Below are 26,668 nucleotides of genomic sequence, written 5' to 3'. Positions count from 1 at the left end.
TCAGAAAATCGTCATCCTCCGATTGTACAGCCGGTTGTTGTTTCTACTCTCACCGTTGTCGAAGCTAAGCCTTTGCACTCGGAAACTCTCCTTGAGCTTACCGAAGGCGTCGATCTCGTATGCGATAGGCCTCTGGAAGACGGCCTGTTTTCGTGATCGGCGATGGTGGGTCGAGGTCTCGCTCACAGTGCGTCCACTACGTCCGTTGCTCACGGGCTCGTATGCGCCGAGCCCGTTGCTGACGGCGTCGGCGAAACGAGTGCGCAGATCGGCGATCTTTTCGTTCAGCTCTTCCTTGTCGTTCACGCGTTCGTCCTCCTCCTCGTCGTCGTTATCCGTGCTGGCTCCACTGCTTTCAGACGTCGAACCCGGTTCAGGCACTTCGCGCATCATTTCGGCGTATTGTGAGCTGGTTGTGTGCATAAATGCGGTGATTTTGTTGTCTAGCACCGATGGGCGGCGCTGTCTAGTACGGGTGGACGCCATACAGACCTGTATGAAAGGGAGAATAATAATGGAATGATATGTTCATGGGTCATAATCATAATAACATCAGGCGGTGACTGCAATTTCTTACACTGTTTCGTTTTTCTCATTCATCCGTCGTCCAAATTGACAGGCTTTCCTTAGTATTATTTTTCTTTTTGAAAGTTTTGCTGTCATTATTTGTGCTTGGTAATCAGCTCATAGAAATTTATACCCCGCATAGAAATGGGGGCATTAATTCCATTAATCATGGCATTATATTATGAGCAAGCGTGTATAAGAAATTCTTCAAAGCATGGACATTTCCAGTGGTCACTGTTATCTCATGCTCTCTGCTAACTGTTATACTCTTTGTACGAATTAGCTGTTTTATAAGTTTGAATGGAAAAAAAAATGATGAAAGCAACGATTTGTCAGTTTCCTATCAAAAATATTTGCAAGTGAAATGATCTCTTTCGTTCTACACACCTAATGATAGGCCTAATGCTATGTCTCATTATTTTTTTCCCCTTTAGCTTGACATCAAAACATAAAACAAGGAAGTGCAGCACAACGATCTAAGTTCTTATTCAGTGCTCTTGATGAGCATATGATGTGTAAGCGTCTAATCTTGAGAGGGTGACTGGTTGATGGTTCTTTTGGTTGATGAAACGAAGCATAATAAGATGCCACATGAATAATGAGTATGACTACCCAATGGAGGTGATAACGGAGATGATATCCGTATAGTTGACAAATGAAATGCTGAAACCAGTCGAAAGAATTACATGTACTGTATCAGAAACGATTAATGAACAGAATGTGTGACAGAACAGAAGAATGTATACCTCAACCTAAAACCATCTGCAGAAATTTTATGTGAATGCGATGATAGAATGACGATTGACTTGTATGTTGTGATAGCTGACGAGGGTGATATAGCGAACGTAACTTGTAAATTGTGTAAAAAAAGAAATGTAAATAATATCCCAGCACGAAGCATGCATGCTAAGTATCTCCTTCATTGCGGGCAAAGAAAAGTAGCGCTATTATGATAATGATGACGCTAATATACCAGAGGTTTAAACCTTACAAACACTTCGACGGAGCCACAATGCGAGATAAACGCATCCCCTGAAAAGGGACGAGGGCTAATTCTTGGCAGATGCTCAGTTGTATATGATCCCGGTCTTCCATTGTGCACTGATTATCGTGGGCAAAATGACATAAATCTAATCAATAAATCATTAACAAATTGTACCTTTTTTTGGCTTCTGTGAAATCTTTCCCTGTACTCGAGTTGTAACTATAACACTTTTGTTCATATCTAATTCAGTCCATTGAATTACACAACTATTCCACGTTAACTGAATTACTTTGACGACATGAACTATCGGTTACATTGGTAATATTGAGACGGCATTAACATCTTATCATAATGTCGACGCCGTGTAGGCTTAGTCGATTAAATAAAAAAAAATATTCTCGGACTCGCCTCGTGATTGGAGGACACGGGAAACACTTCACAAATTCACAAAACTTTAACCTAAATACCTGACAATCAATTCCATCACAGTATTCAAGTTCTACGCAGCTTGTACCTTTTAGAGATGATATTAAAATTGTTTAATCTCAATGTCATTTACTTAAACAGAATAGGCAGAGACTATTGATCTGCAGTCAAGCGAATTTCTATAATTCTCTTCCACAGTTCTACAAAACTCACTAAGTCCGCCTAAAAGATATTATGACGCGATATTGCCCAAACGCAATCCTAACCACTGGCAAGCTTATCGTATACAATACACCGTTCTTTGAATTTCCATGGTGGTGTTGTTAAAAAGGTCAGTTATAATTTACATTGAAGCTGCCCAAACACTCTCACTTCCAGTTTTCTACGAAACAAGATGTATTTATATACCGTATAATGGTATCAAATTACATAAAATGTGCCATTATTTCGTCAATTGTAATATACATGGATATCTTTATGAGATGAAATGTAGGCCTACCTCATCGGCCATCTCCTTGATGACTTCCCACGCGTAATTGATGTCCTCCTCGCACGCCCTCTGGTGGCAGATGGCGAACCTGATGACGTATTTGCCGTTGAGGGAGGATGGGATCATGTGCAGCTTGCCCGAGTCGTTGATGTTCTTCAGCAGTCTTTCCGTCAGGCTGTTCTCACCCTGCGGATCATAGACGCACGATTTTAATGAAACAACAACCCAGTCGTTCACTCTATATTACGAGGCAATCCATGTAAACAATGGGCATTAGTTCATGGTATAAAGTACTCGAACGATAAACAGTAACATACTCCTTCTAGAGCCGCTACAATGTCATCACCGGTCATGCATTGTTTTATATGCTGGCCATTGTTAAAATGAGATGATTTGATCATTTTTTTTTCCATTTTAGATTACAGTTGACCCACACAATGATTTTCTGTCATTCAGTTTTCTTTCCATCTCTCAGTAAGTCCTACACTGAGTCAAAACGGATTTAACTGCCATTTTATAAACATTAAAGTTAAAAGATAATACCTAAAAATAAAAAAGGCAAGAATATAATAAGACGCATGCAACCACAATAACGAAGATGATACTTATCAAAGTAAGATACGGATATCAACGACATTAATAGTAAAGATGTAATGGTAACAATGATGGGAGTATTGACAATCAATTTCGTTATGAAAACAACCATCTGTCTTCATCACTGATATCATTATGATATAGCCACAAATGAATATCAACAGGAAATACCATGAAAGAAAGAAACTATGAAAACACTATCTGATGGATAATTTCTTTTTTGCTTTTAATCATAGTGGAAGGAAGTTTCGATGAAAAGGTAAAATGCTACATACACATGATGTATTCTGAGCCATTTTAAAAATCTTGTAGGGGATATGAAGGTGGGGGAGTGATTGTTATATGTCAACAGTCCTTCCTACCTTGAGCCGGAAGCAAACGAGACCCATGGTAACCTCGCCAAGGACTTCGAAACGGTTGTCGTTCCACACCAGCGACTCAAAGTTTTTCGCTTGCTTGACATGCTGTTTGGACAGAAGAGCAAAACATGGATACTATAAAAATTAACAATCATGTGTATTTAACAACTATAATAATATAATAAGGGAGAGATGGTACATTCTACAATTCAAATCACATTCTAAATGGTCATCCATCTTAAAGGGGCAATTCAAATCTCATTTTAGCCATCCAACTTAAAGGGGCAAATCAGTGAAATGAGGGAACAGCTGTCACATCTTCTATATTTGCATCGTAAATGACGGATCGAAGGCCCCAAAATGACCCGACGGTCATCCACTCCTGTTCTTTAGGGCCATGTTCAAATAATACGACCTTGCTAGTTCCTTTACACAAATTCCGGAATTTCCCAATTTGGGATTTCTGAGATGTTGATTTCGGCACGTCTACAGAATTCTTGTGTCAATGTGGATCCGTGACCGCACAAAATGTTGACATGGGCTTTTGGCTACCATCCGTGAGCGTTTTTAGCAAGTCTCATCTGCCTCTGGCTTCCCTTCACTCCCATCGAACAATTATAAAATTAACAGCACCAACAACAATAGCAACAGTAGAAACAACAATAACAACAATAGTAACCGTAGAAACAACAATAACAACAACAACAATAACGATAATAACAACAACAACAACAATAAAGAAGGAACAAGTAATTTTGGTTGATTGTTTACGTCAAGTCTCCTTTCTACCTCGTCAGCAACGCAATATTGTTGTTATAAAGAAAAGTCTGTACCCGCTGCATGCTATGAATAAGGATTAGAACAAACTCTTGCTGTCGGGTGGAAGCTCGGTGGTCTAAGTGGAGATGGCGCCTGTCCGGAGATCAGGGGGTCGCAGGTTCGAATCCTGCTCGAGTATGTACGCCGATGATTTCTTTTATCATGGCTACTACTAAAACACTGATCAATTCAGTGCTTATCTACGTCGATATAATTTGTCAATCAGTTGTAGAGATTTTTTTCTCTCTTCTTCTTTAAAAAATAACAACAACAGTGTCTCGCTATATGCTATATACGTGAATTCCCCCACTCCAAAAAACATACCTACCCCCACTCCACCTACCCATACCCCATCCCCCCCCCAAAAAAAAAAAATAAAAAATGTAGAGGTACCAAAGCAATTTTGTTGGTCAAAGAGCCCTACCGTCCAATAAAAGTATGGTCTAAACATTCAGTTCGGGCGCACTCTCTCGACATGCAGAGGAAAGAGTATACACAGTGATGTCACCCGTGACATCATACTCGCTGCAAAATGCATGATACTCTCGACGCTCTACCACCCCTCCAACCCCCCCCCCCTTCCCTTCTCTCTCCCATCCGTGATCTCACCTCCAACACCCTCTCCCAACTCCTTTTAGAGAGTGGAAAGGGAAACAAACGGAACGTGCCACTGCTTGGTTTTTTTTTCTTCCACAGGAATCTGTTTGTGACAAGTGATTATTTCAGTTGGTGATATCGATGTTGTGAGTATCCTTTGTTTCTGTTTTCTTCTTCAGGGCGGTCTAGAGTCTTTGCGTTTTCCCCAGAGACCAGACTGACCGGAGCAGATAAACTTTGCTATACAAGTTCTCTGACAATCCCGATTTGATCGGATTTGTCGATATTATTACGGGGAAATTTTCTGGCTAAACTTTGTTGCTTCAAGGGTTATATGCATAAATGACATCTGTTCTGCATTATGAACATCGTACTTTTTTGACGATGAAGGAAATCGAGGAGGTGTTGTGGTTCCTTTCTTAAGTAACGAAAGGACATTCATCCCTCTACAAATGATATCGTCAGTTGTTTGCTACATTTTTACTTTTTGTTTGTTTGTTTGTTTGTTTGTTCGTTTGTTTTGGCTGTCACACGGTGTGTGTGTGTGTGTGTGTGTGTGTGTGTGTGTGTGTGTGTGTGTGTGCATTTACGAATCCAACCGGCCAGACATCTAGCTATAGTCGGCGTTAGATGATGGACGAAACGGACACGACCCAATTTGATCCAGTGTTATGCTACGCCACTCATGTTAATTAGAAATATCACCCAGCACTGACTGAACATGCGGATCGAACTCAGCCCATCCGTATAAGTTTATAACGCACAAGCTCTGTGTTGACAGCAACACTTGACGTGAATAGTCAGTTTGCAGCGAGCAATGTTCTGCAATCACCTCGGAAACACAGATTTTCAAAACATGATTAATCTGTTGATTTGAAAAGCAGTCGAAAACATCCAAGCAGAAAGTGGTCATTACAGCTAAGTGCTGCATGTAATGGCTTTTATTAACATTGGTGAAAGGAATAAAGCATTCATCGGTTCTTTCCGATATGCACCTAGATCACACATCAATATTCATGACATAAATTTCATGAGGAAATTTCCAGTTTTTCAAATACCTCACAATGTCAAGAGAATGTCTGCAATGACCTTTTATTTCATGCTAAGGTTGTAACTCTGAAGGGGCTTATTGTATGTAACATGGACGCATGTGCAATTAAAGACGGGCACGCGCGTAAGGGAAGGGTCTTACCACATCAAGTACGATTGACGACATAAATAGATTTTTCTCTCTTACAATCATATTCGCGATCCCTCGCAATGGTATTTCGCAGATCGGGATTAATGTTTGCTAAATTTAATAGAAAAGATACATTACTTGCAAAATACCAAACATTTTAGTGGCTTCCAACAATCTCTGACTGGATGTTTTCAACAATCTATGTTATACTTACATTTCTGATGTATTTTTGCAGTCCTTCTACCCCGTAGGTTCGGATGACGAACCAGAGCTTTAGGGCTCGGAACCTCCTACTGAGCGGTATTGTCCAGTGCTGACGGAGAAAAAAAATAAATGTTATGGCTAAAACTCGTGTTTTTTTTGTGTTTTTTTTTTACTTGCCTCTTGTCTACCACTATTTTGATGTTAGTGTGTCAGAAAAAGAAAATCACAATTGTTTATCGTCAGTTACTTGTGAAGTCAGCAATTTTGTGGAACATGAGTTGTTACACTAGAATGGAATAAACTCATTGGTTGCTTGATGTGATTACTCCTCTCTGGATTGTCATATTATGTGATGATGGTGCCTTTAATAATCTTAACTGTATCATAATAATGTACAATTAAGTGCGTCAGGAATTTGTCAGGAAAAGATGATTCATCATTGTCACAAAACCATGACAGCAATTGGGTTTACGTTAGACAGAATACAAGCATTAGTCTCAGGATGGAAAGTTCACCCTTACAAATAGCATGTGGAAATAAACTTTTGACAGAGATGATGAAAAAGCCGTAGGAGACTTCAGCTATGACGTATCAATATTTACCGGTCACTATGCCACAGCAGTTATGTATCGTAAAAAGCATTTGGTATTGAAGTTAGCATGACCATGGTTTCAATTCTGAATAGTTCGGTTTACGACCACAAGCAAATTTGAAGGGCGAAATCATAACACCAACCTAAATACATCATATCACAATAAATCAATTCCCACGGGAACCCTACATTATCCAGAAGCTGCCCTACTCTGGAGGACGCAATTCTTGGTGAAAGCAAGCCGAGGTTCAAATTGTAATAGCATTTAATTGACTCCAGTTTAAATATAGCTACACATACATTACATTCCCATTGCTTCAATACTCTCAATACATGAACGCAAACAATAGACAGATCATTGCTATCAGTAACATATGTCTTTTTCTACTTACCCTGTAGTCAATTGCAGCATCTGGATGTAATAGACAAAAGCCAAAACAGAGCAAACATTATGGGACCAAACATTATTTATTACCCATGTGTCACATTCGAGGACAGAAAGCAGGATCTCTTTTCTGAAACGTTTAATATAATGGATCCTCGAAATACAGTAGACTGAAAAGCGTACACTTTGACCTTACGATAATGTTGTCGACTAGATAGCCCATAAACTACGTGCCTCTCTTGAAATAAACATGTAAACCATGCGAACAAACGCGCACACACACACACACATACACACACAAAGCAATGCTATAATTCAACAACATGTCCACCTGCGAAAATAAGACCACAAATATAGTTCTTGGGAAAAAAATAATCAGAGTAATACTTGTGCTTTTGCAAAACCCCTCCCGAATAATACTTGTTTTTTTTTTGCAAGTCGTTTACACCAGACAATATTTAAGTATAGGATTCAAACTATATAAAGTATATGACACTCTTCAATTTCTGACTGCTTCTTTTATACTTGGAAAAAGAATATTGACTAATCAATTCACTTTCTTTTAACTGCCTTACCGTCATTCTCGTGTTGGAGATACAGCGGGTTGACGTTGAAGGTACTTGTTAACGCAGCTTTTTCCCGAACCCTGAAAGCAACAAAATAGTTAAATAACAGTGCAAACATTACGACAAGAGAAATAATATGTAATGTACTCTTAAAGGTGTCAACTGAATGCTGTTTGCCTTTTTAAGAATGATTTTAAAATGAACGATATTTAATGAAGCCTCGTTTGTCTATATCGGTCAACTTGAAACATATAGTACCAAAATTGGTGTATCATGCCAGGAATGTTAGTTGCGAAAGGGTTATAAGTGGTTGTTTTTAGGGTTCTCTTTTTACTGAAAACAAAGTTCTTTGGGAACAGTTCTTTGGGAAAGACGTCAAATAGGTAGTATTGAGTGCTTATACAGAAATATCAGCAGGACATGGGTATTATGCGCTGCAATTTGAAATTATATGGTCAAATCAAATTCTATTTCCAATAACACATTACTGCAACGCAACACAATAATACAACACAAATCAGGGCAGTACAAAAATAATAAACGTGGTAGGCCTTAAAAAACAACTACTTATTCAAAATCATTCTATTACTGTAAAATAACGAGGGAATTCTTGAAGTTCGCTCGATTTGAGATAAAACTCTTCACATGCATAGATTTACATTTACAGGGAACATTTCACACGACGAAATATTCAAACAAAGTTGGCACACACACACTCCCTCAAACAAGAATACAATGATACTCTTTTTCGTCCATATTTTGTTGCATATTTCGCCATACTTCTGTATTTGAAAGCAGCAAACATAATGTTTTTACCATACAGCGAAACAAGGTGGAGTGACATACCAAGAAGGTACTCTAGTACCTCCTTGGACATACTAGGGCACAAGTAAAGACTATTGTAGGCCCTATATCTTAACAGTTTCAAAGACACGTAAAGAGAATGAGACCTCGAAACGTCGCAAACGGGCTAGCTTTGGGAATAGAAGCACTTGCCTTGTTGTGAGGTCGTGGAATTGGAACACTGATCTGATATGAAATGAATAGTCGTCTGAACAATTGGAATTTCAGGGAAGATGAGGCTAACGAGCGGCACGCGAAACAGACATTAAATGTGCCAGACGGCATCGTGTCCGTATTTCATGGAAAGACAGAATCAAACATTTTCATTCTAACCACAAAAAAACTGACGTTCAAAGCACTATGAGTTGCAACGCCATTAAGTCGTTTGACTGTAAGTTATGTGCGAAAAAAAAATACATGTAGAAGATCTGCGACATATTTCACTTCCTTCGGTATGCCACGGCATATTTTCTGTTTATGAATATTTTCTTCTTCTTCTTCTTCAAACGGTTAGAATCAATGAGAGGGGACAGGAGGCAGTAAATCATCATTGAAACGACCACTCAGGGGTCATAGTGTGTTTACAGGTGATTCGAACACCGACGGCGGAATGTTCGAGGGGCGAGAATAAGGCGTATTTTACCTACCACATGACGGAGCAATCGAAGTTGACGAGCATCCATTTGTTGGGGTTGAAGTTGAAAGAATCGACGTACTGAGGGGGAAATTGTTACAGATGACTTCATAAAATATGGTTAAGCAGATGGATAGATACATATGCATACGCACACAAAGGAATATAACGAATATGATATACATACACTCGGGAAAAAAAAAGAAAGAAAAGAAAGTAAACACTTTTTCAAGTTCATTTTTCTCATAGCATATATGGCTAAATAATAATGTTTTATTTACCACGTTAAAGGTAATTTAATTGGCTATCAACCTGGTAGGTCAATAAAAAGGCAAACGTTACGCATGAGTGAACACAATCATTTTTCTCTTCAAAAGCACAAAAGTACAAATTGCAAAAATGGACAAGTTGTCATTCATGCGTATGTGTATTTTCATATAACAATGAGAACAAAAGGCAATTCAACGCGATAAAAAATACAAATTAATTCGCAACAATCATCCTATGATCCCTATCATGACTTTGTAGCCCCCCCCCAAATCAAAAATAGCGAAAAAATATGGAAAAAATGAAGAATCTTCTGTCGATCCAAATTCAAATGGCATTAAAGAGACAATGTTAACAAAAATGGTAGAAATTTCAAATGTTATTTCAAATCAAGAAAATTGAAAATGATACTTGATTCTTAAATTTGTCTCATGAATTCTTAAATTCGTCAATAAAAATAACGAAATAAAGAAATTATGTCCTTTTTATCACCTTTGCACCTTACTTCCTGTGTCATTTGAAGTTTGATTCGCAGAAAACTCTTATTTGTCCCCTTTAGTTCCCTACTTTGTTTTTGTTTGAGGATATAAAGAGATACAAGGGAAGGAAAACTTATTTTTGCTGTTTCATTCATGTCTCTCATTACGTTAAAATGGCCCTTTGTTATCATTGCTTTCTTAAAGGGCATTTGCAAATGAATGACAAAATGTCACTTGTTGCAATGTTTACTTTTGCATCTTGGAGGACAAAAAAATCAATGTGTTTACTCATACATAAAATCCCCCTTTGAATCAACCTACCAGGTTGATAGACAATTGAATAATCTTTAATATGGTACACGACACAAAGATTTTTATCAAAATCTGCTATGAAAAATAATGTACTGGAAAAAGTGTTTACTTTCTTTTTTGGTTGAGTGTATATACAGATAGATAGATAGATAGATAGATAGATAGATAGATAGATAGATAGATAGAGAGTTTGAGGAGAATAATTGAGAAAAAGTGGATACAAATCCTTTCTTACACAGTATAACCAGGGAGGTCCACCTCCCTGGTACAGTACATGGTCAGATTCGGGAAGAAGATGTTAAGTTTGTCAAGTCACCAGCTATATCTTCGGAGTGATGTCGGTGGTCTTGGTGATTGGACTATCCACAGGCATTCGGCAACAGATGGAAATATTACTTCCCATGTCATGCATACAAATTGACATCCATGCACATATGGCTTGTGCCAATAATAAAACCTTCATGTATGTACACGTTCATGCAAACATTAGGCCACCTAAAAAGTAAAAACGATTCATTTGCTAATATATTTTCTCCGTCTGTCTTGTTCGTCTTAATCTATTTCGTTTCACCACCCCATAACGTTAACAAAGTTTTTTTAAGCATAATATAACATCACCAACTAGAAAAAAAATAAAATCGTTTCAGTAATACTGCATTCGTTATGTAACAATATTTGTGAAGATAATTTGTAAGTAACCACATATATCTTAATCATTTTCTCTGTTCTTTAGCAGAATTCAGTCTCAAATATCTCAAGTTGATGAAAATGGATATATCGGGTTTTTTTTTTGCATTTAAACTCTACAGAACATGGCATGCTTGTGAACGTGTGTTCGTGCACGTCCTTCATCATCTCTTACCTCGAATCCGGTAAGCAGGTAGCTGAATTCGGGACATATGAGAGCGTTCCCGCCATATGCTCCGTCGACGTGAAACCACAATCCACGTTCTCGGCATATTTCGCCCAATTCATCGATAGCATCCGAGGCGCAACACCCAGTCGTTCCGAGTGTGCCACAGACCTGAGGGATGACATGCGCAGTATACATAATATCGGTATGATACGTGAAGACGACCTGGCGCGGAGACTAAGTGCAAGGCGTTTTCCGATTTTGCACGTATTTCCAAATTTCTCAGACTGCTGGTTTAGAAGCAACTTCCTATTGATACTTTCCGTTTGTTTCCAACTCTATTACAAAGTGCCAACAGATCGGTGTTAACAGAGAACTACTCGAATCATAAACCTGCGTTTCAGACATCTAATCCGACACCAGCTGGTATTCAGGACTTCAATTTCACATTTCCAGCTTGATCAAGCCAAGGAATGAAAGATTTCACTATGATATCACCATGTCATGTCAGACACTTGACCTATTTAAGAATCCGACCAAACCAATTTTCACGTGTCTTATATCATTATCAAGGAATTTGTGTACAAGGGAATCTATCACAGCCAAAGGAATCTTATTGCAGGATTATGCGCGGGTGATAACTTATTGAATTACGGTACAGGTAAAAGTCTAAAATAAGATATGAAACTTAGCCCGCAGGATATACTTACATAAAACGGTATCAGTCCTCTTTCTTCATCAAGCTATAAACAGACAAAAGCGGAAATAAAGGCAATCACCGTTTGATAAGACTTATCAGGGTTAAAACATTTTAATCTTTGGAAGTAACATTTGGTAAATCCAAAAGTTACAAAAAAGTCATTTCTGTCAAGTTGAGTAGAGAATTTTGAATTTCATAACGTTGCACGTCTTTTACATGAATTTAAATGACTCTGTATGAAATCGCCACGGCTAACTCATTGTAAAATACATCAGTGATTCTGTATGGCTAATGAAATTAATTCAGCAGGAGAGAAAGCCAACTTAAGAACGTTATGTTATTTCATTTCATTTCATTTTATTTCATTTATTCGTCTATTATAGATATATAATAGACAATTAACCTCTATAGTGGCTGAAAAGAAGTTGGATACCATGAATAACATGAACATTCCTGTCCCTTTGGGCAAAACAACTAGAAGGTTTATCCTTTTATTTTAAGGGAAAAAAAAGGAAAACAATCCTGCAGTTTCTCGCGATTAGAGTCAATCAAATTTGAAACAGATGCCACGAAGTATCTAGTCCAGGTCACAAAATAGGAAACAAACTCATACCTGGATTGCCTCCAGAAGTGTCGTCCCCCGCAGGGAGTACTGGTCGTCTGTCGGAAGCTGGTGAGTTTTTACAAACGAGATGATTCCCGCCTTTTCCACCGAGGAATGAGCCTGATTGGAGGAAAACAAAAAGGTAAAATGTACAAGACTGTAGTTTTGTAATCGATCATTCAGGCTCATAGTTTTCATCTTTCGCAACATTACAAGTCAACACCCTTTATACTTACACATTTGTTAGGGTTTCTTTATCTATTGATTTATTTATATATGTCACATACAATGATAACTCTTGAGCCGTTACGTTTATGTGACATAATTATCGTAGGTTTATATACTGTAATGTGTATTGTAGTTTTAATTCGTATATTTTGTTTTACAGTTTGATTTGTTGTGGTGAAGTGCATTGAGATTTTGAAAGTCTGAAATGCGCTATATGAAAACTTGCCATTATTATTATTATTATTACATCAAAAGAGGATTGAGTAAATTCATTAGTAAGAGCGTAGTATCTATTGCTATCCACAGCTCACTACATCCTTGTTTTCAGAATTATTCTACCTTTAAAAATGGGTTTTTATACTAACTGTTGATGCACACTGGTGGGCACATTCTGAACTAAGTACGCTGTGCCTCGCTACTTGCATTTCTTGTTATCAAAGTCGTCTCTATAATGTTCTGAAGATACATCAGCAACCTCCCCCCCCCCCCCCCCACTTATGCTTTTGCTTCACGGTACAGTACATGTGAATGAATTGTATGGGAAAAAGAGCAAGCCCAGTTTAAACTTTTAATATGTAAAGCTCTCAAATCACTCGGCCACTCGAGTGTTACAATATTGGCACCTCCACATGGAACGGCAGCCACACCAATTGAAAACTCGTTTTAGATTGATTTTTATTAAACTTCAACATAATAAACCTAAGAACTCTCTTTCTCCTCCTAATGATCAGATCAATAAATCCTAGAAGCTCATTGTTGTGATGATCTTCAATATCACCAAAATACTCAAAACAATGTAAACTTAACAGCTATTTTTACACATGACTACGAAAGATCACTGTCACTATCATGTGTGCTTTGAGTGTCGATTGGAAAAAGAAAACTCCATAGCATTGTACACAGAGTCCAAGGTTGTAATGTCAAGTTCTCTCGGAGAACAAATAAAAGAGTAAAATGTATTGGTACTTCCTGATAATCAGTTTATGATATTACATTTGATGGCCTTTCGAAAAAACAAAAACAAACGGAAAATGTACGGTACCTGATTTTACTGTAATGTAGTGATACCCTCATATACCCTTTATTATATCGATATAACAGACGACGAACCGGGTTGTAATTTTCATTTGTTTAATTAAAGTATGGACAGTCTATTTCAACAGAACGATCCTCGACAGCTCACCAGATTTGAACAGTAGGCAACCAATTTTGTCAGCAGTACGCCGTCTTCAACATCCGGGTGTTTTTCCTTGAGCTTACGCAGTGCCGCTGTTCTGGCGGCCAGCATGGTGACGAGGGTACACTCGCTAGCCGAACCCTGTGGACATAGACAAATAGATTGATAAATAGATAAATAGACAAATAGAAGAATAGATACGAAGAGACAGATGTAGATTATTATAGACAGTCTACTGTAATTCAGGTTTAAAACTTGAGGAAAACAATTGACAAGGGACAGTTTAGACCTAAAAAAAAAAAGTCTACCATCCAGGACTGCTTTCCTTGTGATCTCGCCAAAACAGTCGAATTACGGTTTTGATGACCGAAGTACCCAAAATAAATGAGAACATGCAGACACTCGGAGACTACACATCCAGTGCGTGACGTCATCCGACACGAGCCTTCAGGCGGACCGTTCAGCGGGGTCTTTCCGAACGCTGCTATTGCTAGGACCGAGTTTTGAATAGCGAATATGAAGTAGTAAAACATTTGTTTCTCTTGATACATGACATAATACCAGAGCTACCAAGTCTCACGCATTCTGAGTGAGACTCACAATGTCTCAAACGCATTCTCCATATTGCAAGTATCTCAGAGAATTGTGATAGTTACAATACCAAATAAGTCACTTAGTATGCACCTGATTGCACCCTACCGTGAGGCCACGCGGGGGGGGGGGGGGGGGGGACCCCTCCCACACCCTCGCTTGCGCGCACCTTCGCTCGCCGAGATGCCGAGTCATGAAAATCTCACTCATAAACATTTTTTAAACTTGGCATCCCTGTAATACCTTTATTACACAATGAAATTCCCCTATTGCAAGTTCTATTGCTACCAAATTCCTTTGAATGGTCTACTTTAAAGTCTGTCTTCCCGAATGGGTAAATAACCTTGACTTCAATGTTTTGAGGTGGGTGTTTGTAAAGGCTTCAAAATCAGTCTTGAGATGTCATGACAATGAAAAATCTTTAATTCACACTGAAAATTCTCATCGGTTAGGGAGTTTTTATTCCCAGGAAAATCGGTTAAGCATTGACCCTACAGTGTCATTGATGCCATTGCATCCAAAAACTCAAATTTACGAGTCGAAAGTAGAGCACTGTAAACCCTCCGAGATTGTTTGCGTTTCTTACGTTTATGGCGCAAATGGAGGTCCACTCGTGATGTTCACGTGATATCTCTTTTCCCTGATTTGTTTTGTGCGTGTGTTGTTGTTGTTGTTGTTGTTGGTTTTTTTTTGCGATGCCCTTCATGAGAAAGAATGATATGTTTGCGCAAGATTCGCATCTTGTCCCTTGCGTGGCCAGAAAGTGAAGTATCGTGGAAAATGGCAAGCATATGTTTGGTTAATGTCCCATGAAATCATCTTCAGCCGGTGGAGAATCAGAGCAATTGGAGCAAGCTCCGAATCCGTATGCCGGAGGAACGGAAAACTCACCAAGAAGATTTTGGACAACATGTTGTAAAGATATGTGAATATAGCTGTTTCTGTATTATAACGAGCAGCAATACTACTTCGTCAAACTAACAATATCATACACATACAGGTTATAAGATAATAAAATCAGATTTATTATGAGGTACGCTGTATGCGTTGTAGCCATTAGCTCATTACGAAACCACCAAACCATTTTTCACATAACTTCCGGAGATTTTTTTTTTTTACTTATACTGCCTCGATTTTCTTTTGATTTTGTGTAAATAGTGTCATACTTGAACATAATGGGGTTAACATCGCCTAAACGTCATGGCCGAAATTCGAAAAAAAGTTATGAAACTTCTATAAAGTTTCATTGGCACTGAAGTATATTTTGAAAGCAAACGAGGCAGAACAACATTAAAGGAACTTGACAAATAATAAAAATGGATTTGATGACCTTGACCTCTCTGTTCATTTGTGTAATCTTTATAGGATTGACGTTATATACGGTATATATATATATATATATATATAAAATATATAAAACACAAAACAAAATCATTGCACGTGACACATGATTTCTAACGAAGTATTTTCGGGAAACTTGTGTTATGAGGGCTGCCAAGCATTCTGCAAGCAAGAACACCGATTTACCTGTCAAATTTCTAGCAATGGATTGTCGAAAATTCCCAACATTCCTTCTCATTCTTCTATAAAATGCACATTGATCAAGTAATTTCATCAGCCCGGTAAGTAATACATAAGTGAAAAATCTGATATTACTGCTACACTCCGACATATCAACTCTAAAAAAATATAGTTTTAGGAGGTGGTTACTTTTAAATTTGCTTTGCTTCGTTTGCAGACCTTAGGCTGGACGACGTAATTGAAATCTAAATCTTTCAACAACAAATAAGCCATAAAAAGATGAGTCAGGGCTTAGACACTTGTTGTTGTTTTTCGAAGGTGAACGATCATTGTCTCATTGTTCTGTTATGTATGCTTTAATTGCATATGGGAGAGGCATGAAAGGATATAGACTCGCCAGTTACATACACACATTATTTGACACATAATGATAATTATACAAGGTTAGTCTTCAGTATCTCAGAAGGTCCTGTCATTATCATTATCAGGGCACTGCCAGCCAGGTACCCGGTGATGCACCTGGGTCGAGCGGGATATTGCGGGTAAGCAATCTTGTCCGATGATCAAGAAAAAATAATAGTGCATAAAAACGAACCTTCGGAAAAACGAGCCTTACTTGATTTCCGGATTAACGAACCTTCGGAGTAACGAAGCTCGCTTCATTTTGGAATTCACCTTGCGAATAACGAACAGTAACCATATAACATGTGATTGAAAAAAAAAAGGAGGTAATCGAGTAATGTGGTTTCGTCATACTTTACATTAAGAGGATGAAGTGACAGGATAATGGAAGAAGCCAAGATGGAGGTCACCTGTGGATTGCCTCTGATATTATAATTGAATGAAACACGTCCACATCCCTTGTGTGGGATCCTGTTTCCAACTAAAATCCTGCAATTATTTTGTTCAAAATAGATTTTATTAAAATGATAATCTAAGGATCAGGAAATACTTTTATATCCGACTGCAATATTCTAGCAACTGCATATTTCTTAAAAATCTGATGCAGATGTGAAGGTCTGATCGTTTGACGTCAATCATTTGAATTCACACTGGCATGAGGAACTATGCTTTTATCGGCTGGAATGTTTCCCTAAATTCAGGACACAGTTGAAAACTGTTTTCCCCCTTGCAGTTACTCCCTGCAGTATTCAAGTCCATATGAAATAAAGCTATAGCTTGACATAGTTTGGCATCATTCATTGAAAGGGAACAAAGCAAAAGGAAGAAAGTAAGCTGGTAACATCTAGATTTTTGACCCACCTGTATCACGCCTCCTCCACGACCATTGTCGGTGAAAGGTAACAGGTGCTTCGGTAGGTTGAGCATCCGTCCAAGCCAGTCAATCATTATCGTCTCCAGCTCTGTACATACGGGGCTCGCGGCCTGCACGGTGGAAGGCGTATAATGCAAGAAATGACAGAAGTGACACCAATTATTGCATCATATATACTTAGGTCAAGTGTGATTTTCATCTTTCCACAGATGAGCCTGCTGTGGATAACTTGCAAATACCTTGGGCTCTCAACCTTGAGGTCCCCTGTCGTTCCCTTCGGCAAGGGATGTCATTATTATACTCTTACCCTTCATGGTCACTGCCATAGCCCATTTTTATGCACGGAGGGGAGCTATAGGTGTCGGCCTAACGGTTGGAATCGTGTTCTTCGTGGCCATGTAGAACTGGTCCTACTGATAATACTAATTCTAGAGTCTCGCAATAAAAAATACCTTCATAGTGTTCATGATTCCATAAGTTAATACGCATTTTGAACATAGATATGTCAGGGTGAAGAAGTATGATAAAAAACAGAGGAAAACAGCAGTAAGAGATAGCTCGCAGTAAACATACAGCATGATGGATTCGTGTTGTGGGGAAGTGTTCAAGTTTTGTTTTCCGTGTATTTTGATATTGCTTAAGAACAGGAATTGTTTAAATCATTTAGAACTTATACAAGAACTACTACATGCTTTCACTTCAACAAACGTGGTCATAATGCTCCACCATATAAACAACAAACTTTACATTCTCCTTTGTCAATCAACCATGTGGCGACTCGATTCCAGCAGTATCATTTTATCATTGTTGTAGTCAAGTGAGCTGTTTGATGATGTTAAAATGTATATAAAAAAGACTCCAGCATACAAATGTTTTGACAACATAGGCACATCCCGTTACTCTTGCTATATTCATAAACAGGTAAGATAGTGTTGGTAAACATTTTTGACTGCAGTTCTAACTCTATACCAGGGCTCGACACTAACGGTGGCCCGGTGGCCCGGGGCCACCAAAAATGAAAGTCGGGCCACCAAATTTCAAAAAAGGGCAAATTTGGTGGCCCGCCTCGGGCTACCAATTTTTTTTTTTTTTTTTAAAGTATGTCAATAAATTCGTAACTTTTTGCGCCGGAAATTAGCAGTTAAATTTGTTTAAAGGATGGATGAAAAGGACTGAATGAGTGCCTGAGAGTGAGTGTTGCAAGTTTGTTGAAGTTTATTTACGAGTAGATATGTCCAACTTCTAATTCTTACTATCATAAAACTTAAATATTTGACTCATAAAAAAAGGACTTTTAATGTTTTTTATTGCTTTTTTCGGGACACCAAATTTTTCTCTCGGGCCACCAAAAATTTGAAATTTAGGATTTTGGTGGCCCCATCGGGCCACCAAACAAAAAAGTTAGTGTCGAGCCATGTCTATACTACCTACGAGAAATGCTGATTACGATTGATCTCATGACTCACACATTTGTAATGTTTTGAAGAATAGTATAGCTTTTATTTTCAACCCTGAAAGGTTCATTATGTTCCTTATTTAAACGATATCAAAAATTCTGTCAGCACAACATGTACCTCAAAATATTTAAAGTAGAAGCAGTCTTCTTAATACCTCTTTCTCATCTACCATAATATCTCTCTCTCTTCCGCTCTTCCGATTGTGGGTGTCATTGAGACTGACACTCAGGATCACTGGCAATGAGTGACCTTTGTTCGTCATTGAGAAGTTTCGGACCGTAAATATTACTCGTTTGTAATAACGTTTCTGAATCACGTTTTTAACATGTCGAGAGTTCACGACACCTCGCCCAGGAGTGTTCAGACACTAAAGTAATCCGCCTCGTCGACCAACATCAATGGGTCATCAGCTGTTTGCTAAAGACCGCGGTCTATCAACATGCACCTCTCGATGCGCTTACTTGCCAGAGTGTGGCGGAAGTGAAGACAAGGTCAGCTTCACTGTATTTAAGTTACACTTCCTCAATACGATTATTGTGCTTTAAAGGTTAAGTCTGTCAAACGAGAATCAAAAACCCAAAATCAAGCAGTAGACGATGAGAAACCACGACTTGCCAACAATGTGTAAAAAGGACAACACTTCATTGAACATTTGCCTTGCTTCGAGACTTACAAACATTACGCCATTGGTATAGAAATATTGAACTTTGATTTTTTTTCGTTTGCTATTACTCTCCTTAATTTAAACCACGTGCTCAATTTGTATTATTATCACCAAGTGAAAAAGAAAATTGCCTGAAATTTGAACCCCCATTACCTACCGCTTTAATACCGAGTTGTGGCGCTATACCAGTGAGTGGAAGCCAGGTCATGAAAGTGACTCATTGACTTTTGATCAAATTCCTAATGCCTCATCGTTCATTTTTTTTTCTTCGTTTTCTCTTAATTGGGTGTTTTGGTTCAAATCCCAGGCTACTTCCTTCTTTTTTATTTGGTGATCACTATGGTACAGATTGAGCACATGATTTTATTCACGGAGAGTAACAGTAAACATTAAAAAGAAGACCTTTTTAACTGCGCTCTCTCAGAAAAAAAGAAATCACTTCAGTATTGAATATCTTTCTAAGAACGTTTACAAACAATTCTTGAAAAGGTCTGGAACTCTTCACAGTGTCGTCTGCTTACCCAAGAGAAACCCACGCAGCCGATGGCATCGGAGAGCATGTCAGCCAGAATACTCGGGTAGGAATTCCCGGCGGGAAAGTAGGCGTGAAAGCGTGGGTGCTGCCAGTGGGTTACCTGTGCACGCCAGAATAGTCGGAGAGAGATAAAGGACGGGGGGGGGGGGGGGGGGGGGGGGAGAGAAAGAGGTTAGCAAAGCTGGCATCATCTGGTGCAAGCAATAAGAACCGGGTCCCATGGAAGACCAGAAGCCACAATCATTATCACTACTTATGATGGGCTCCCCGCCGTATATTGTTCGTAAAACCTTATGTCACTTGTATTTGAATCATAAAAAAACTGCAAGAATAACAAGAGGTATATCTGCCAGAGTTTAACAACATTTTAGAGAAATCTGTGTTTGGAAATTATATGTTTGATATTATTGCCATCATGCATCTAGCAAACTGCATTCTGCAGCACACATGGTGACGGTCAATCCATAATACATTGTAGGCCTGTATCATTTTCCAGTGTAGTTTCTAGGAGAGCGCATGGGTGCAGACTGAAGACAATGACCAGTGGTCCCACGTATGTCAATAGACGTTATTTCGTTCTCAAACATATTGTAAATGAATTCAATGAATGCAGAAATATTGCGAAAACACATACCAGTGAAGTTCAGTGTAATATATTTTTTAGAAAGTTATGATTTCTTTTTAAAGTTTTGTTTAGCATAATGGAAGAGCACTTGACGTACCTCCTTCAGAAGAAAGGGTGGTAGATGTTATCACTCTCATTATGTCGGTGATATTAAAGTGAAGTGAATGTGTGTTATTCGTTAGAAATTGCAAATTTAATCACTTTCCTTAAGTTGAAGATTCCCTTTAAAATCATGGACTTTTTGTTTTTTCTAAATAGGCCTACAGCGCTGAATGGAACCAATTCGGTATGATTTAATGCATGAAAACTAAATTAAAGTGCATTGGACTTTTTCTTTTCTTTTCTTTTCTTACTGTACAATAATGTATGGGACGGTGGGCGGGAGAATTCTATAGGAGGCAGACGACCACGGTATTGGAAGGGAAAACAAACAATTCTCTCAAGAGCAAAGTTGTCACCAGGCCGTCACGCACGTATATCATCGGATCAGCACGCCATACACACATATCCATCCTATCAGCGTCTTCAAGAGGCAGCGGCCCTCACCTCCGGGTACGAATCCTTGACATGTATTAGTACGTACCCCCCTCGCTTAGGCATGAATGCTAACAGACATCATTCACGAACGGAGCAGCAGAATTCTCGAGACACATACTTTATTTTTTATGTTTTTTATTTATTTTTTTTTGGGGGGGGGGAGGGGACGAAGGTTGTTATTGAAATACAATTGAACGTACATTGTACTTCACATCTGCAGAAGAAGTTTGCAAGACAGAGATTTTATACATCTATGCCTATGACATCTATTCTTTCATCTAAAAAGAGAACGATTCTTCTTCCACTATTATAAGTGATAAGATCCAACATGTAGGGCCTATTATTTCTGAAACGGGTTAGTATAAACGGATTTGTATTACATTCAATTCTTAAGTCCGGAAACGGTAAGTACTGAATTTCTGTTTAAAGACGATGTAAACATTCACAAATGATGAGCTCTTTCAGACTTAGAAACCCTATAGATACATCTTGCGTAATCAATTTATTGAATATAGTAGGGCCTATGGACCTAATGATATATGATCATTGATATATGAAGATTAGTGTGTATTAATCTAGTCAATTCTTATTCAATTCGTGATACCAAAGCAAGGAAGCAATATCAAGAAAATACTAAAATGATTCCATTAAATTCAATTTCTTATGAAAAGTCTTGTGAAATTCTTGAGCTTGAATCATAAATTTGTCACTGGCATATCGTTCAAGGTAATGTTATTCCTACTATATAGCTTTTGAAACAGGTAAGAAATGTGTTCTTTCAAGATGCTATAGGAAAAATGAAAACATCATATAATAATTTTCTAATAACATTTAGGCCTATTTTCTTTAAAGGGATCATATAGTTTTGGTTGAGACCTAATTTTAAGTTCTAACAATTTTTGGGTGAGATAATGAGAAACCTCTTATGAAATATGAAAGATCATGTAATTCCATGAGGAATTCAACGTTTGTTTGATGGAAATTGGTTTTGAAATGGCTGAGATATCCAAAACAGCGATTCTAATAAAGTGTGGGATCCAACTTTTATTACGATCGCTTTGTTTTACTTTGTTTTTGGATGTTTCAGTCATTCAAAACCCGATTTTCATCAAATAAACTTTGAATGGTATGCTCTGTACTATTTCATTAAGTGTTTTCTTGGTATCTCGCAAAAAGTTAAAAGCCCAATTCTCATCTCCACCAATACTGTACCATCCCTTTAAATTTTTAATCTATTGTGACATCGTGAATTGTTGTCTTCTTATCCAAATCCTAAACTTTTAAAGTCAATAACTTTTGAATGGGTCTCCAATATTCCTCAAAGTTCATTGATGTTTAACACCAACATTTCTGCATTGCTGTTGAATCCACATGCGTATCTGGGGCCATTAACGCTCTGAGTACTGCATCATATTACCTGCTCATAGATTAGTGTGTGAAATCTGTGCACATTTGACTCGTTGGCACAGAACGAGTTAAAAGATTCTCACCCCGGGCATGATCTTGGAGTGTACGTCCGACATAACGTCCTCCCAGTCCTCCCCCTTCACCGGAGCCTCCTCCGGGAGCATCTTCCGGAGGTACCCCGGTGTGACATCCGGGAAGACGCGATAATCCTTGATATTATCCAGGTACTTCACGATGTAAGTGGATAGCTCCTGAGAGCAGACCTTGAATTGCTCGCCGTCCATCTCGATGTCGGGATCGAGCTGTCTTCAGCGAGAGGGAAGATAAAATGGGAAAACACACTGAATAAAAAAAACAGCGCCATCTTTCTATGATCTGTCGCTTTCAACTGAAATGAAGTTCACAAGAAGTTACCCAAGTTTGAAACAAAATATTCAAATTATATACCACAATCTAAGGGTTGTCCTTAAATTGGCTACGGCCCATGATGAAGATTCGTCCTTGTTCATCCTGCCCTCCTTATAGCATCAACCGAAGAATGCATGTAGATACGAGATTTCTCTCAGATTACTTTTGACTGTCTTAATTATGAGGAGGCAAAATCTAGGATGCAGGCTAAATAAATAAGAAATGTGTCACATCACGTGACGAAATTACCAATGAGTTTGAATACTTAATGAAACTTTTCTTTTTCAGACAACTATTATTTTTTATAGGCCTATAGGTTGTTAGGATGTGAAAGTATGATTTTCTTTTCTTTCTTTTTTTTCGCCATAATGTAATTAATATAGTGTAATATAATGTATGAATATTAGATATGTCATCACCCACGTGTGATTTGATTTAAACTTTAATATTGTTTGGTTGATTGTATAGGTGAAAGTTAAACTGAGATCTATTTCTTGTTTCACAAGTGGATTCACAAAGGGCAAAGCAGATTCTAAAGTCAAAGCAAAATCTGCTACCATAGACACGTAATGACAAAGTTTTTGCCTTTTACAAAATATATTCCAAAAATGTTATATAAAATTTGACACAAAATCATGTTATGTTTTAAGTAAGTGTAGCGATAAAAGCCTGTTATTGAATAACACTGTTCGCATAATTCACCATTTGCAGATGAAACAAAAACCCAGCATTAGTGCTTTAAAATGATTCTAAAATGTGAGTTAGGGATAGAAACAACCACTGTAAAAAATTGAATCCGTATAATCGACGTTAAGTATTGTTAAATACACAAAATGTGAACGATAGTTACAATAAGAATGCTTCTAGACTAAATCGTCTACAGTTATGGTTTATTGAGAAAAATGCTGATATATCTTCTTATATCTTAGGCTTTATTGTGAAAATTTTATATGGTAGGATGTTTTGTGAAACAACAGACCTACACGTATGCATCAAATGTGATATCTCGAACATTTTTGAAATCACTGCACCCAAAGGTAAACTGGACCTTTAAGCAGGACAGAAAATATTTCAGATATCTTCTAATCTTCATGCAGGATGAAGAATGACAAAGTGTTCATTCATTTTTTATTTTCGTTTTACTTTCGAAAATCAACAATTTCTTATTGTACAAACTTATCATAAAACATTTATTGTGGAGGAAAGGAAACTGAAAGGATCTGTGGGAGATATCTCTAACAAAAAAAGCTGACATAAGATTATTATGTATTTTACACCAGTATACATTGCACGTGTTCGACCCCCTGCTAGCTGCTTGTAGTACTACATTTATTGTGGAATAAAGTCAACCATTTGCAAGTACCACTGACAGCAAAATTGGTTTGAGCAACTATAGTATGTTAACGTGTATCATATAACGTTACCACAGGCAAAGAGAGGAAAAAACAAATCTCTTCAGACATGTCAGAAGGAAATTTGGGACCCTTCAGCCCTCCTTAATATAATTACACTCTAGGAACACAAAATGTCAGTGCTGGTTTTGTATTTTTAACAATAATCTTTTCAATGAGTCTATATGAAATAAAGATAGGCCTATGAACAAATATAAAATATAAATAACAGATGATCAAGCTTTTTAGGGGGACGGTGTGTGGGAAATGTGTACTTAGAGAAGCAATGTCAGCAGTATAAAAGCACGCCATTGAAGGGATATAATATATTCGGAAACATTAAGGAGACACATTATATTATTAATAAAACAATTATGACCGTCTAACATAATGTCTCCTTGAAGCTGAAGACATACACACATACAACAGTGAATAGGCCTAGATGGCGAGTGAAGGCATGCAGAAGGCGTAACAATGATTACTGTGATGGAATGTGTTCATCGGTTAGTGCTCGCGTAGTCACAATGAAGATGAAGTAATGAATAACGCATACTTACCTAACTTGTTGGACGATTGAGGTCGTGAAAGGGAAAAAAAAATCTTCTCCTTTTTTTTTTCTTGCTGAATATCTCCGAACCGTCTCGAGTGCACGAAAGAGAAATTTACTAATTGAAACTATTGTCAACTATGTAAAGAGCTGACTGGTTTAGGCTCTTGTCAATTCCGATTATATCCCAACTAGAAATCAAACACACATGATTCGATGAAGCAGACCTCCGAAACCTGGCCTCGAGCTAGCTCCCAGCTTACGGTCCGTGGCGTAGTTACGTCTGCTAAGCGGCCACCTGTTACTTGATTCTTACGTAGTGACGCGATTGGTCCAGCACACTGATTGGCTGATGCAGTGGTCTCTACGTTTATATACACAGGATTTCGCTCAGTGTACGTGGTTTGTTTGGCTCAATGAAAGACACTGGATCAGTCACAAAAAAAAAAAGTTGACGTGCTTGTTGGATGACACGAGTACCTGGTATCCGTGTTCGGAGAAAATTAATAATCATAATTCCGCATTTTTCGAGAGCGTTCCGCTGATTGTTCATCATATTGTAAAAGATTTAGGTAGTTATGTCAAGCAAATGATGGCAAGTGTGATTTTACTCTTTGTCCCTTTTCTGAGTATCCTGGAAAGTTTTCAGATTTTTTATTTTAGCCAGGGCCTTTAAGAGTCCTCAAACGTGAATATACACCGCCTTTGGTTATAAACATTTCAGTATAGAGAGATACGCTGGATGAGAAGCTACAGATATCTGACTTCTGCTTGTTACAAATGATATTGTTGCGTTTGCCATTATACTTTATACAAGTTATAATCATCCGTATTGACATGTATATCATATGGGTATACTTGACAAGTAAAAGAAGATAAGTTTTCAGGGCCTATGTTTTGTTGTGTATAATTAAAAAAAAAGTAACACAAGATAAATTATTTTAGTATGAAACGTACATCATGTGTCTGACAGTAGTCATTGATTGTCAAAAACACATAATAAGTATCGTGCCCTTGTGTGGTGAACAAAGAGAGAGAAAGAGATAAAGAGGACGAATAGTTGCAATTTTTAACATATTTTGCTTTACACTCTTAACTTTCCACACAGTATAGTTTATAATTATGTTTAAGAAAAAAAAAATCGTACATCATTGCATTTATATTTGTAATGAGTTTCCATGTTTTGAATTGTATTTTGATTTTTTTTTCAAGTGATATGTATTGTATTCATTGTTGTTGCCGTAAAATATTAGAAGTAATTCGATTCCATTCCATTCAATTCAATGGAGCTTGAAAAAAAAATACATCGCCATCCAATCATGCCATTATTCTAAATGAAATTGTATGTTTTCATCCAATCATACCATTGTTCTGAAAATTGTATGTTTTCGTAAAATATTTCCATTTTTTAGCGCATTGGGACATAATATGCACTCTGTGTAATGCACTATATAAACACTGTTAATTATTATTATTTTGATGAATATCATTAACATGGACTCGAATGAGTTTTGTCTCTAATGACTTAATTTCCCAATGTACTTTCAAGCATTCTAACAAGCTGGAGCGATTCATGATCAACCTCGAATCGAGGCGAATGCTTGTTTATGGAGCAGCTCGTACTGCAGATAACAGAGAATTCCAACTCCCCGGGCTCATGCATTGGTACTAGGTCTACTTGTCGTATTTCACGATATGATTTAGAATGAATTGTGTTCAACAGCAATTCAAAGATACAGGTATAAGAGAAGGATTCAGTAATAGGTCTTATTTCAGTTTGCGTTCCACAGCAATCTAAAGATATTAAGAAGCGCTGAAAAGATCCAATACTGGAGTTGATTTCATTTG

The 26,668-nt window shown here is 37.8% G+C and overlaps 1 protein-coding gene across 1 annotated transcript; it reads right to left on the bottom strand.

The window, feature by feature from the left end:
• LOC139733154 (aromatic-L-amino-acid decarboxylase-like) lies at positions 1-25,037 on the bottom strand. The gene is made up of 15 exons (XM_071643995.1): positions 24,831-25,037; positions 22,558-22,780; positions 19,892-20,005; positions 17,237-17,359; positions 13,868-14,002; positions 12,466-12,576; positions 11,863-11,895; positions 11,162-11,323; positions 9,255-9,322; positions 7,774-7,844; positions 7,206-7,225; positions 6,232-6,330; positions 3,425-3,526; positions 2,478-2,654; positions 1-492 (listed from the first exon to the last, which is right to left on the bottom strand). The coding sequence occupies exons 2-15, from the start codon at positions 22,756-22,758 to the stop codon at positions 1-3; spliced, it is 1,908 nt and encodes a 635-aa protein (XP_071500096.1). The 5' UTR covers positions 22,759-22,780; positions 24,831-25,037.
• Between the last annotated feature and the right edge of the window lie 1,631 nt (positions 25,038-26,668).

This window comes from Diadema antillarum, unplaced genomic scaffold, assembly GCF_040938485.1.
Source record: "Diadema antillarum isolate AM-2024a unplaced genomic scaffold, OU_Dant_1.0 seq00000462_RagTag, whole genome shotgun sequence".
Taxonomy (NCBI): Eukaryota; Metazoa; Echinodermata; class Echinoidea; order Diadematoida; family Diadematidae; genus Diadema; species Diadema antillarum.
This window is presented reverse-complemented; position numbering and strand designations above follow the sequence as displayed.

Coding starts and splice junctions, on each gene's coding strand:
- LOC139733154 (XM_071643995.1), bottom strand. CDS start 22,758: ATGGACGGCGAGCAATTCAAGGTCTGCTCTCAGGAGCTATCCACTTAC. Junction 12,577..13,867: donor TTGCCTACTGTTCAAATCTG/GTGAGCTGTCGA, acceptor TCCTCCAATCAG/GCTCATTCCTCGGTGGAAAA. Junction 11,896..12,465: donor CACTTCTGGAGGCAATCCAG/GTATGAGTTTGT, acceptor GTCTGTTTATAG/CTTGATGAAGAAAGAGGACT.